The 14,133-nt window shown below is 38.1% G+C and overlaps 1 protein-coding gene and 1 long non-coding RNA gene across 2 annotated transcripts in view; both read right to left on the bottom strand.

Annotated features, from left to right (window-relative positions):
- Nucleotides 1–3,110: 3,110 nt before the first annotated feature.
- LOC105520213 lies at nucleotides 3,111–6,063 on the bottom strand. The gene is made up of 2 exons (XR_001003087.1): nucleotides 4,305–6,063; nucleotides 3,111–3,993 (listed from the first exon to the last, which is right to left on the bottom strand). It is a non-coding gene; the product is annotated as an uncharacterized LOC105520213 (long non-coding RNA).
- A 2,707-nt stretch (nucleotides 6,064–8,770) lies between these two features.
- The window catches only part of ARIH1 (ariadne RBR E3 ubiquitin protein ligase 1), a 125,752-nt gene continuing 120,389 nt past the window's right edge, over nucleotides 8,771–14,133 (bottom strand). Inside the window, exons 16-17 of the mRNA XM_011953830.1 lie at nucleotides 13,169–13,281; nucleotides 8,771–12,140 (exon numbers count right to left, since the gene is read on the bottom strand). Of these exons, the coding sequence (XP_011809220.1) occupies nucleotides 12,056–12,140; nucleotides 13,169–13,281 (198 nt within the window). The 3' untranslated portion in view covers nucleotides 8,771–12,055. The remainder of the gene's footprint in view (nucleotides 12,141–13,168; nucleotides 13,282–14,133) is intronic.

Below are 14,133 nucleotides of genomic sequence, written 5' to 3'. Positions count from 1 at the left end.
TTACAGTTAACATTACACTTAGTGATGAAATGTTACAATCTTTCTCCCTAAGATTGAGAGAACAAGGCAAGGTGTCTGCTCTCACCACACGTTAAACATTGCACAAGATATTGTAGCCAGTGCAGAAAGGCATTATTTGCAAACTACACTGTTGTGTATATATTTAATATAAAACTGTATGGAATCTACAAGAACTATTTCTAGAATAAATGAATTTAGCAAGGTGGCACGATTCAAGATCAACCTACAAAAATCAGCCAGGCACACTGGCACATGCCTAAAGTCCCAGCTACTTGGGTGGCTGAGGCATGAGAATCCCTTGAGCTCAGGAGTTTGAGATCAACCTGGGCAACATAGTGAGACCCATCTCTCACTATGTTTGTTTTGTTTAGAGAAACAAACAAAAAATCAATTGTATTTCTAGATACTAGCAACAAACAACCTAAAAATGAAAATTAGCCAGGCGTGGTGGCCAACAAGAGCAAAACTCCATCTCAAAAAAGAAAAAAAAATTAAAAATATTTTAAAAACCAAATGCTTAAGAAAACATCTAATGTAAGATATGCAAGTCTTATGCAAGGGAAGCTACAAAACATTGCTGAGCAAAAAATTTAATACCTAAATAAATGACAAGACCTAATATGTTCATGGATTAGCTGACTCAATACTATTAAAATGTTCATTCTAAATTGACCTATAGACTCAACAAAACCCCATATCAAGATTCTAGCAGTTATTTATTTATTTATTTTGAGACGGAGTTTGCTCTGTCGCCCAGGCTGGAGTGCAGTGGCCGGATCTCAGCTCACTGCAAGCTCCGCCTCCTGGGTTCACGCCATTCTCCTGCCTCAGCCTCTCGAGTAGCTGGGACTACAGGCGCCCGCCACCTCGCCCGGCTATTTTTTTTATTTTTTAGTAGAGACGGGGTTTCACCGTGTTAGCCAGGATGGTCTCAATCTCCTGACCTCATGATCCACCCGTCTCGGCCTCCCAAAGTGCTGGGATTACAGGCTTGAGCCACCGCGCCTGGCCTATTTATTTATTTTTTAAGACAGGGTCTTGCTGTCACCCAAGCTGGAATGCAGTGGCATGAACACAGCTCACCCAGCACAGCTAAGTTTGAAAAACAAGATGAGCTAATTCTAAAACTTTTATGACAATCCAAAGAATCAAGAATAACCAAAGCAATCTTGAAAAATAAAAAACGGAAGGATTTACTAATTTAAAGACTTACTAGAAAGCTTCAATAATCCAAAGTGTGGTACTGATGTAAGGATACACAAATAGATTAATGGACCAGAATAGAAAATGTAGAAATACACACACACATGTGATCAATTTTTAACCAAGGTACCAAGTCAATTTCATGGGTAGAGAAGTCTTTTTAAGTAAATGTTGCTGGAACAACTGTATATCCATGTTGGAAAAAAATCAAGCCTCATTCTGTTCACAAAAATTAATTTGAGATGGATCACAGACCTAAACATACAATTTCAAACCATAAAACTTCTAGAAGAAAATATGTTCTTTGTGACTTTGAGGTCATAAAACCATGAAATAAAAAAACTGATAAAGTGGATTTTATCAAAAAAATTTGTTCATCAAAAGATCCCAATAAGTGAATACAGAGTCTTTAAAAAAAAAATCATAGCATATCTATCCATCAAAGGATTTATATCCAAAATACAAATAATACCTACAATAAAAAGACATCCAACTTTAAAATGAGAAAAGACATGAAAGACACTTCATGAAAGATATACAAATGAAAAATAAGCATATGAAAAAGTGCTCAACATCATTAATCATCTGGGAAATGTAAATTAAAATCAGTTATGTAATGTATGCTGAAATGGCTAATATTAAAAAACCTGACAATGTAAATGTTGACAGACATGTGAAGCAACTGTAACTCTCATACATGACTGATGGGAGTACAAAATGGTAAAACCACTTTGGAGAACAAGAGGGCAGTTTCTTATAAACATGCACTTACCATATGAACCAGTAATTTTCTACTCTTATTTATCCAAGAGAAATGAAAACGTATATCCACAAAAAACAAAAACAAAAGGCTGTGTAAGAATATTGATAGCATCCGTATTCATAATTGCCCCAAACTGGAAACAACCTAAAAGTCCTTCACTAGGAGAATGAATAAACAAATTGTGGTATATTTATAGAATGAAATACTACTCAGCAATAGAGAACAATGTCCTGATATATACAATATGGATGTCTTTCAAGCATTATCAGTGAAAGAACCCAGATGCAAAGGAGTACATTATTCTATGATTCCACTTATATGTAATCCAAAAGCAGGTAAAACAAATCTTTAGTGATAAAAATCAGGAAGTGATCACTGGAGTGGGGAGGCGCTCAGGGGTGATTTAAAGGTATTTGAGAACTTTCTGGGTTAATTGTAATATTTTATGTCTTCTTTTGGTAATTATTACACAGATGTATACAATTGTCAAAACATCAAACAACACTTAAGATGTGTGCATTTTGTAATAATATTAATTTCTACATATCAGTTTAAAATACAGTTGAGCAGTGGATTCCTATTCCAGGAGTGTTTGTCTCCGACTCTTTCCTGGCCTACTATCAGTTTGCTTCAGTGAGATTTTGGGGCTCCAATCTATTCAGGACCAGGCTCTTGATTATGGAATTTATCTTAAAGGGCACACAATCCAGTGTCCCAGCGATAGCATTTAGAATCTGTAAAGCAATTTTGTGGAAACAACAGTCATTTATTTCCATCGGTTAGTGAGCAACCATTTGACCATTGTAAGGCACTGGCTTGTACATGGACTTCCTTAAAGTACAGCACTTAACCTACTTTATTGCAAGCTAGTCAAAATGGAGTAAAAATTAATTTTTCAAAGACATGGAGAACATTGTCACCTTTCATTAATCCCATTCTCTAGCATTTGCTGCCCTGACCTTTACAACACTCCAAATTAGTACTAGGACTTTTGGATACAAAATCATTTCCTATCCACAGCAGACATCTTCTCCAAAGCAGGTAGACACTCAGATCATTCTTCCTTATTAGAAAACTCTTTAGTGCTTTCCCTAGTTAGATAGAAATAAACCACAAGTCTGGGTATGTGGTAGGAATTTATTAACAAGCAAACATCTTTGTTCATACCAGGAAGACCAGCAATTAGATTATAAATGACTTGAGAGCAAGAGCAAGAACTTAACAATTTTAGAGCATTCCATGAGAATGTCTATTTGCCCAAGAAGGCCCACAAGAAGTGCTCTACAAATGCTGGTTATTATTTTATGCTGTACTTCCTCTGAGAAAATGATGTGACATACAGAGGTGGGAGTACACATAGCAAAGAAGTCTCCCTCTAAAAGGAAGCTGGGAAATTCAAGTAATGGTGTTTTTGGATAAGATCCCTAAGAAAACTTAGGACAAAATCCTGCTGTGTGTGTGTTTGGTCAGTCCTCAGGAATCCCACTTGACCAACTGACTCCAGAGAGCTAGAGCCTCACTGCACATGCCTCAGATTCATAATTCTAAGAACAGCCATGTAATGTGCACTGAACTGGCTTATAGGGCACTACTCTGTTGTTATACAGAAACAAATCTTAGCTATCAGAAGGAAATCTGAAATCTATAGAAACGTTTTCAGTCTAAAAAAGCTTTCTGGGGGATAAACGGTCTACCATAAAGAGTTGGTTTTGTATTATTTTATTTTTTTTGAGACAGTCTCTCTGTAGCCCAGGCTGGAGTGCAGTGGTGTGATCTTAGCTCACTGTAACCTCCACCTCCCGGGTTCAAGCGATTCTCCTGCCTCAGCCTCCTGAGTAGCTAGGATTACAGGCGTGCGCCACCATGCCTGGCCAATTTTTGTAGTTTTAGTAGAAACGGGGTTTCACTATATTGGCCAGGCTGGTCTCGAACTCCTGACCTTGTGAACCACCTGCCTCGGCCTCCCAAAGTGCTGGGATTACAAGGTGTGAGCCACCATGCCCGGCCTGGTTTTATATTTCTTTTTTTTTTTTTTTTTGAGACGGAGTCTCGCTCTGTCACCCGGACTGGAGTGCAGTGGCCGGATCTCAGCTCACTGCAAGCTCCGCCTTCCGGGTTTACGCCATTCTCCTGCCTCAGCCTCCCGAGTAGCTGGGACTACAGGAGCCCGCCACCTTGCCTGGCTAGTTTTTGTATTTTTAGTAGAGATGGGGTTTCACCGTGTTAGCCAGGATGGTCTCGATCTCCTGACCTCGTGATCCGCCCGTCTCGGCCTCCCAAAGTGCTGGGATTACAGGCTTCAGCCACCGCGCCTGGCCTGGTTTTATATTTCTATAATCACCCTCCAAATTCTCATTCTGAAAGAAACTTGAATACTCCATGGCTAAAGGCAGGCAGGTGACTTGGAATAAATACCAAACAGGCATAATCAGTGAAGAGGGTTTTGCAAGTACCAAATTAAGACATAAATTGTTGCTGAGGAAATATTATGTATATAAAGTCAATGTCAGCTGGGCATGGTGGCTTGCACCTATAGTCCTAGGTACTCAGGAGGCTGTGGCAGGAAGATGGCTTGAGTCCTGGAGTTCACGGCAAGAGTGCACCCGAATTGTGCCTGGGAAGAGCCATTATACTCCAGCCTGGGCAACACAGTGAGACCCCACCTCTAAAAAAATAGTAATTTTTTAAAAAGCCCATGTCATCAGATCAAAGTAAGTAAGGTTGAACTTCTGGAAAGGGTTTGGAAATGCAAGGCTGGCTTGCTTAATTCATTAAAATGCTAGGGTGACTCTCAAATGTGAGCAGAAAAAAGGAACACTTTGAGTACTTCTGAACAGTGTATCTGAGATCACCAACAAAAGAGGCATTTGTTTTGGAGAGATGAGCCAAGATAAGAATTAAGTTTCCAGGGCAATCTTACGTTGGAAGACCCCTAATCAGTCTATATATAATTTTAGCAGGTGCTTTTGGTGACTGAGAAGCAGATACAGTGTGGTGAAAATAATATACTGATCAAATAGCAGAGCTGGCTCTGATCTGAACTGGTTGAGTGGCCTTGGGCAATCTACTTAATCTATGTAGAATCAAGGTTGAGAGCTTCAGACAAACCAACAGACCTTTTGTTCACTGCTGTACCGCCAGTGCCTGGCACTGTGGGTGGCGACCAAGAAAACCTAGGTTTGTAACTTCATTCTGCCACTTACTAACAGGATGACCTCAGGGAAACTACCCATCTTCTTTGAGCTTCTATTTTCTTATTTATAAAATGAAAATAGTAACTACATCATAAGATTGAGATGGAAGAGCTAGAAGCAGTGGCACATGACTATGATCCCAGCTACTCAGGAGGCTGAGGCAGAAGGGTGGGTTGAGCCCAGGAGTTCAAGTAGAGCCTGGGCAACACAGCAAGACTGTCTCTTACAAAAATAAAAAATAAAAATAAACAAGATAGAAACAAACCATTTGGTAAATACTAAGTCACCACAATTATCTATCATATGCCAATTCATTACATATATTTAAAAAATTGAAACTTCAGGGCATTTCAGTTTTGTCAAAGACAATTTCCATGACGTGAACCCAGCTAACTAGGATCTCCAAGGTTTCCTTCCTGATTAAGCTCTCAACATCCACGCTTGTATTGATGATCCTGCCCCCATGGATCTGATTGGTTCTCTCTACATGTGTCTGGAACAGTTAACATGGTAATACCCGGAGCTATGGGGTAACTGACAGGAAAAGCAGCAGTAAGAGCCGCAAGAGAATGTACAGATGGCAGACAATACCATTTTAGGGGTCCAAAATGGTTTTCTAGTTCCCAGTTCAATCTCATCCTGCCTTTGGGAATCTCTGAGACAGCTCTGTATCCTTATCTTTTGCCCAAGTTAGCACTGGTGTGCTTATTATTGTAACTAGGTTTTGTTTTCACATGTTTTTTGATCCTCACAATACTCCTACGTAACAGACAACAGCATAACAGAACATATGGAATCAGACAAGCATGGCCCTGTTAAACACTCAATGTGTAACTTTTGAGTAAGTTAGTAGTGTATGAGTGTCTTTCCTCATAAAAATAGGGTAACAATGCCCATTTTGCTTTAGGGCTGCTTGGAAGATACAGACAAAAGTAAGGCATCTGGCAAGAAGCACTCAACAAATTACAGTTCCTATTAGTATTCCCATTTTACAAAAGGGAACACTATGGCTGAGAAGTGTCAATATTCTTACTACTATACCACACTTGAAATAAAAATAACAAGATTATCAAAAGAATGAAAGTAGGAAACTTGTGAACTCTAAGTGCTCGTGGAATTGTGATTTGATGCAAATAGCTTTAATGACAGTTTTGCTTATAACCAGTCAACTTCCTTCGCTCAGACTCTATTATTTTCCCTAGATTTCTCCCCCTTGACAAGAGAATGTACTGCCAATCAACATGGCTGCTTGTCAGTTCTACTTCTTGGTAAGACTTTTAGTTTTATGATTTTATCCAAGGTGGACCATTTACCAGAAAACCGACAAAAAACCAAAACGGGCACTGCACACCAGACCCTTGGGAAGCACCATTCCACAAAACCCACTCAACTAGGGCCTCCAGTGAGGCTCTATTCTGAGCCCATCAATTTGCCTTGAATCATTTTGTCCCTCATGATCTGGAGTTGCTCGCCTATATTCTCTTTTTGCAACTATAGAAGGCAATCCAGATCACGGATCTCAACCTAGTCTGCACGTGAGTATCACTGATTGGAATTAGGGGGTGAGAATGCGGAAAGGGCTTTACAAAAAATACTGATGCCTACCCAAAGCAATTAAATCATAATCTCCATAAGGTAAGACTCAGGCACTAATAATTGTTTAAAGCTTCTCAGTGATTCCAATTCGCAGACAAATTTAAGTATCACTGGTCTAGGTAATGCCAGATGGACAGTGGCATTGTTGCAAGCCAAGACTAATAGAAGCTGGAAAATAAACTGCCCATGGCCGGTTTTTCTTTGGCCCACATTTAATTAAGATAATTCACATGAAGAAGATTTCACAGGCTCTTCTCAGAGACCATATAGTCCAGGGTAGTCTATTTCTAAAATATTTACTTGGCTCTTGTTGACATTTCAGTTTGAGACTCCTGGATTACTTGAGACCTCTGAATTACTATGGTAATAAGGTTGTTGTGGCATTGATAGGGCTGCTACATATCAATGTGTGACTGATTTACAAATTCTAACTGGCTCCTACCCTGAAAATAGTCCTAAATAAGCACATCTGTGGCCCTAAATAAATGATAGCCTGAAAACCGCTTTTCACACATATCTCATATTATTTTTTTCTATCCTAAATGCTACTGCCTGGAGAAAGGTCAACAATAGTTGCCCTAAAAACTGGACTTAACTCCACACAAAAGCAAAAACTAAAAACCCAAAAGTTGTCTGTTTACTCCACTGGTAGGCACTATTTGACTGATACCCAACTGAGTATTTCTGAGTTGGCTATTTGATCTTGGGTAACTACAGAAGCAAAATCCTTAAAACAAACCAGATACAACCAACTTTACCCCCAAAGATATATGAAAAATCTGAGGGACCCACACGTTTTCCTGTTTCTGAAGGAGCCAGAATTTTCTCATAAAACTCACTGCTTATCATCTTTTGAAAGCCTCAAAGGCTGAGATCCAAGGGATATGGATGTTCTGTGCATTTTCAGTGATCAATTACAAAACAAATCCTGTAACAATTTCCCACAGACTATCCAAAATTCTTTACAATGGAAATCCATTTGAATAACTAAACCAACTGCAAATTACTTGGGCACTATTTAGCAAATCATACTAAACCATTTATTCTCAACTACCGTGACAGTCTTCACATGAGGACTGCCTACCTTAATCTGCAAGATGAAAAGGGCTACTCTTCTATCCATGGATGGTTTCTAACAATGAGGCAAACTGCAACAACGAATGAAAGATCAGAGATGGTATAGAGCAACCTCTAACAGTAGCAATGACAGGCATTTATAATAGTCTTTAATGTGGTTTAAAAGTACAACAATATAGTTAAGAACTACCTTCCCTGGCACAGAATACTATGTCATTCTGAGACCAGAATAACAAAATATGATACAAAGAGGTAGTATGATGTTAAGTTTCAGGTAGAAGGAAATGAAAAATTGGGTGAGTTATTTCCTCAGTGAGCCTTATCTTCCTCCTTTATAAAAAAGGGCAATTTCTTTTCCACTTGTTTTAGACGGTAAGTTGAAGTGCTTTGAAGAGGAAAAGTGATCAACTCCCATAATTACAGATTCAAGTAAGAGTAAATTAAATTGTCCTAAAACCTGGACTTGGCCAGAGTATCAACGACAAACTATCTTCAACTTTGGGACCTGGTTTCAGAAAACTCTCCCTTCATCCCCATATAACAGTACCACCTTTAAGAGTGAGCTAAAATGAAAGTAATGTGAAGGAGTTTTGAGGTTAGCTAAGAATGACTCAAAGTATTTCCTTTAAAAAAGTGGCAAAGAGCTATTGAGCATTTTTGTATCACTATTACAACACGAACAACTTAAATTCAATATTTGAGACGCAGAAATTGGAAAGCGTTCAGAAAATGCTCTGAAAGCTTCATTAACCAAGTTAAATGTTGGGGGAATGGGCTCATTCACAGTTCCCAAAGAAACTGAACCAAATTTAGACATTTTATATTAAGTGGGAACAGTGAATAAGGCACATAATACAGGTGGCTATTAGCCACCTTTAGTCATTTTTTAACTATAAAAATAAACATAAGTAACTAATGGAATAACAAAATAAAAGTTTATTTTATTAGAATTAGGAATGTTCTTTCCCTCTGGGCAACCTGAACAGTCCAGTTACAATGAAATCTAAGAACAGTTATTTCCACAGCACAGGGTGCTCTATGCACAAAATTACAGGGTTAGGAGCATTTAATCAATTTACCAATCTGATTGTCTCACCAACCCACCCCATCCCATCCCCCAAGTGCTCTATTACCAGGGTTTGTAGCTAAAAGAATTTGTTACATTAACTCCTTTTCTCTCTTCTACTAAATTTCAGTTCCTAATCCTGGTTGAACCACTTTATTACACTGCAGATTCAACCATTTCAAATGAAGTCAGCCAGTCTTGGATCTGTTGTGTATGTGTGTATGTATACACATATGTATCTAATATATTTACTTAAACACACATAAAACACATACAATCTGGGTTGTGGAAAATTACAAATAATTTAGTCTGATGATATTATATGCTACTCAATTTTACCACTGTGGTTTTTGTGTCCTGAGCTTTGGATCAAAATTTTATTTTAAATCACTGAAAGTCCATCTGCTGCTGATTGTTCAAATGAAGCATGCACTTTTCAAAAGAATGAAACTGACCTCAAGACGTGGAGACGCTGGTGCTTACTGTGAATAGAGCCCTCAGATAAGACGACTTACGTAGGTGAAACAGGGAAGCTGTCATAATACGGCTTGCCTATCCCAGCTGGGTGCACTGAATCTACTAACAACATAAGCAATTCACTATGGGAATTCCATCATATATGGTGGTATCTGTTGAAAGCTTGCAAGTAGAAAAGGGCCAGTTCATCTTGATCATACAAATTAGGGAATGCACCCACAACTGCTATACCCTCAGGTAGTATGCCAACACTGAAACTAGAAAGCATCTCTAAAAAGCACTGTTCCTCACGGGTGAAGACTGGTATTATGAAGTGCACACACAATTTTGGGGTATTTGTTGCAACAGGAACACATGGATTTATGACACTCAAACCTAGATACTGCAAAGTTAACTGGTAAGACTTTTTTTTTTTTTTTTAACACCACACATACACAAAGCATTTTAAAGGAGCCACATACATCTATCTAGCAACTCTGACTGCTTTTCAAAGTTACCAGGGAAAGGAACTTAGGCTTTCTTTAAAAAAATCTCCTTAATGTATGTCTTTTTAAGATTGATAATGTCATTTTAAGTAAAATAATGTCATATGAATAATGTCATATGGAAGAGGGGAGGGAGACAAGAATATGGAAGAAGCAGACACTGAATTCAGATTTGCACCTGAGGTGGCAAGGGAGGAAAGGAGAAAAGGTACAGGTAAAGTTGATCCTAAAGCGACAAGTGGTTTAAGGAAGCAGCATTTATACTCAGCAAACATTCACTGATTTTTGACGGGAAAAGAACAGTTGCCAGTATATCTCCTGTAACAACCTTTTCTAAAAGGAAAAGTAGGGTTGATTCAGCAAAGCCTAACTTAGGCAAAAGGCCAGAGGAAAGTGAACCTACTTCCCAATGGAGTATTAGGATGTACAATGTAAGAGCAGACAAAGCTGCCTCACAAATGGTAAACACTCCCTAGGCACAAGACATTTAAAGGAAGACGAAGAGGTCCTCAGCCTCAACTGGTATTTCCTATTTAGACCTCTTAATCTAGTTGCCTAGTTCACTCTGTACTCCTGTATAAAACTGACAGATTTACGGATGCTGACCTATTGAAAAATACCACAGCCAGAATGGCCTAAACATGTATATAGTTAATAAAACCACCACCATCCTTTACTTTTAACATAGCTCTTAGTAGAAATTTCGTAAAAATGGACATCACAGCTAAAATGCATTATTAATTCTCCTATGTGCTGACAATAGAAAAGCAGCAAACTCAGTGATTTCTATTTAAATGCACTAGATGGGAATATCATGTTCCAGGGGTGTTTGCCTTCAAACCGAACCCACAGCAACACACACAAGCAATTTCAGTATCTGCCATTTTAAATTCACAATCTGAGACTAAATGAATGGCTATTTATATTTAAAGCAAAACATTTTGTTTGACACCCTAATGTAGAGAAGGGGTGACAGATGAGCCATAACTAAAATCTGAAAAGGCTCAAAGCAGCAATTAAGGGAAAACCGAAAAGTAAAAGAAATTTTTAAATGCTTCCATTGGATGTGACAGGGAATTTAAGCCTACAGCTGTGTGCATAACACGGGCACACAAAGGCTTGGGTAGAGGCATGATGCCATGGAGGGGGATTAGGTTGGGAACAGGTTAATTCATGAACTATAGCAACAAAACTCGCTGCTGTAGCCCTTAATCAGGTCATGGCATTTATTCAGAGCTTGACCTCCCTTGTCCCTGATCAAGAGCAGGAATTCAAGGCATGAGGCCCATGGTCAGCAACAGACATACCAACACCAGAAAGAGCAAAGTAACCTCAGGAAAGTGAAAGAGCTCTAGATAGGTCTTTCAGAGGTGCTCAACCAACACACCTTCATCCCAACCCCAACCCGGGAAAGATAAGCAAACTGAAAGAAAATGCACAGCAAATAGACATAATCTTGAAGATTTTTAAAGAATAAATATTTTTTTTTGTAATTAAACATTATGCAAACACGTGCCACGCTTGCTTTGTCCATGCATATGCGCTATATACAATTTTGAAAAATACTGTGTTGTCCTCTTGTTTTAAAAGTCATATACAAAGTTTTTATGTTTTTTGTTTGTTGAATCCTCTTGCTGCCTACCCCTTCCCCATCCCAAGATTTTCTTTACAAGGAACTAAGCATCATTCACTCATGACCTTGGGGTATGAGAGAAAGTGAGTCAGTCTGTGTGTGGGTGTATCTGTATGTGTAGGGGAGGAAGGGGAAGAGGTCCTTTACCAAAGTACAACAAAATGGCTGGTTTGAACATGAAAAGCAGTGTCAAGGAGCTGTTTGAAATTTTAACTGTACTACACTCAGGAAAAGGAAAAAGAAAAAGAAAAAAGGAGTCAGCTTTGAGAATGAAGCTACGTTACAAGTTAAAGTTGGAGGTTTTTAGTGTGTCTGTCACACTTTTGTTGGCGGCCTAGAATACTGTTGTACAATGGTTTATCTACCTTTTTTATTACAATATAATTTACTTAAACTTTCCGTTAACAAAACAATTCTGGTACTACAGACCAGTGGTGTCAGAATAGGCTTAGTGCCTCCTTGTTTGTGTTTGTTTTGTTTTAATTGCATGAGCACTCTAGATGGTAAAGTTTTCAGAGTTCATTTTATGCAGGGCCATTCTCAGTCCTCAATGTACTCCCACAGATCTTTTTCATAGCCTTCATGCACATGCTGTAACAAAACCCTTCGTCGACTCTCACAGTATCTGTAATCAAAGAGAAAAAAAAAACTTGTTGTCAGCCTCTAATAATAAAAAAAGAGGCATTTACTTATTTTTAACGCATCCCTATAGTTTATCCAGACTCAGAACCAAGCACCTATTTTTAATTTTAATAGGCACATGTTCAGGTCTAGGTGTACAGACACATCAAACTGCTTCTAATATTAAAATAGTATTTTCTGAAAGCCATTATTCCATGGGAATTAATTTTAAAGCAATAAAGTAGTACAAGTTCTGATGGACCTTAGAAATAGTTCAGTCCCACAGTTCTGCAGATAAACAGGTTCAGAAACAATTTCATGGGTTCTTTATTCACATCCTTAAAAATCTTTGTTAACTGTAAAAGTTACTATGAACACATTAAAGTAGCTAAAATTGGCTAAGGGAAGGGAAGATATTGGTTAGGACTAAATCTCCAAGTCTTCCAAACTCCCCAAGTTTCCTACTACTTTCAAAAGACACTAGCATTTGTCACTTTGGGAGAAAGAGCTTCATGTTGAGAAATCAAACATTTTGCATCTCTATCTTAAGAGACGGCACATCTTGAAAAATCAACTCCTAGGACAAGTATCTCCTTAGATACATATATATATATATACACAAAAAATCTAATAAAAACTCTAAACAGTAAGTTCCCATAGCTCATTTGTGAATAGCCATGACCCATACATAGGGTTCCAGGCTAAGACCAACATCCAATTCTCACTCTCATCCTAAAAGCCACTTGGCCTTTCTGGGTTCTTTCTTCCTTGCAAGGTAGCAACTAAATAATTGAACAGAAGCAGAATTAGCCAGTAGAATAAGTGGTTGAATTCCTCCTCTATGTATGCTTCACCAGTACTACTACCTGCAATTTAGTGCCCAACGGACAGAAGCAATTTGTGAGAAACATGGCAGCAGCTCAGTTGGTGGATATGCTAAACCTAGTTTCACTATCACTGAACTTGACCACTAAGGCACACTAGACCATCACTGGCAGAAAGTTTTATTCAACAGCTGAAAAAAAAAATTACCTGTACTTGTCTTGTACTTTCTGCTTTATATCCTGCAGAGAATCTTGGGAAATATCTCGTTCAAGGTAGCCCGAGAGCACCTCTGTGGCATTCTCTAGATCTGCTTGGTTATTCTGTAAGAAGAATAAAAGTAAATTTTGGCTTCAAAATAAAGCTAAAAGATAAACCATTTTCACTGTTTTGTTGACTACAGACTGCTCTCAACACTGATTCCGTAACTTTCGTAGGTGGTTTAACTGCACCTGCAAAGCTCTAGGGCTTTCATCTCTAATAACTTGTTTGTTCTTTTCCAGAACAATATTTTAAATGTTAAAAGAATTAAAGATTTCACCCATTACTTTTGGAAGAATACTGAAGACTATTTGAAAGGATTTAAAATGTCTCTTGGAATTTTCTCATTCTGAGAGCTGCTCTTTGCTAAAAACTCAAAGGGAAACGAGAAAAAATAGAAACCTATTATTGCTTACATCTGGCTATACTTATTTCTTGTAAGAGAACACTGTACAGAAGATTCAAATTGTATCATCCTTTACTATGATGGCTAGTTCTGTACCGGTTACCCAAATGAAGTCCCATCTGCTAGTCAGGCTTATTGTCTAGTCATATATAGATATCCATGTTTTATGCATCAATTTTAAATGAGCATCTTTACTTGAGAAAACCTTACTGCTAAAAGCTGGCTTTTTAGTCATTACTTCTAAAGACAACCATAACCACCACATTAATTTCTAATATTGCAGGGTTAGTTTAGCCTGAATAAAGGTTTCTATTGAGAACTTATCATGTTCCAGGTGCTATATAGCAATTAACACAAATTGTCTCACTTAAACCTCATAACAACCTAGGAAGGTATTATCCTCACTTTAAAATGGAGAAATAAGAGGTTAAGTAATTTGCTCCAAATTAACAGACCTAAAATACAATAAAGTAAAGATTAAAATCTAGGGCTGACTCCAGAATCTGCG

Source organism: Colobus angolensis, unplaced genomic scaffold (assembly GCF_000951035.1).
Source record: "Colobus angolensis palliatus isolate OR3802 unplaced genomic scaffold, Cang.pa_1.0 Scaffold372, whole genome shotgun sequence".
In the NCBI taxonomy this organism is placed as follows: domain Eukaryota; kingdom Metazoa; phylum Chordata; class Mammalia; order Primates; family Cercopithecidae; genus Colobus; species Colobus angolensis.
Note: the sequence above shows the minus strand (reverse complement) of the source record. Positions and strands in the feature narration are given on the sequence as shown.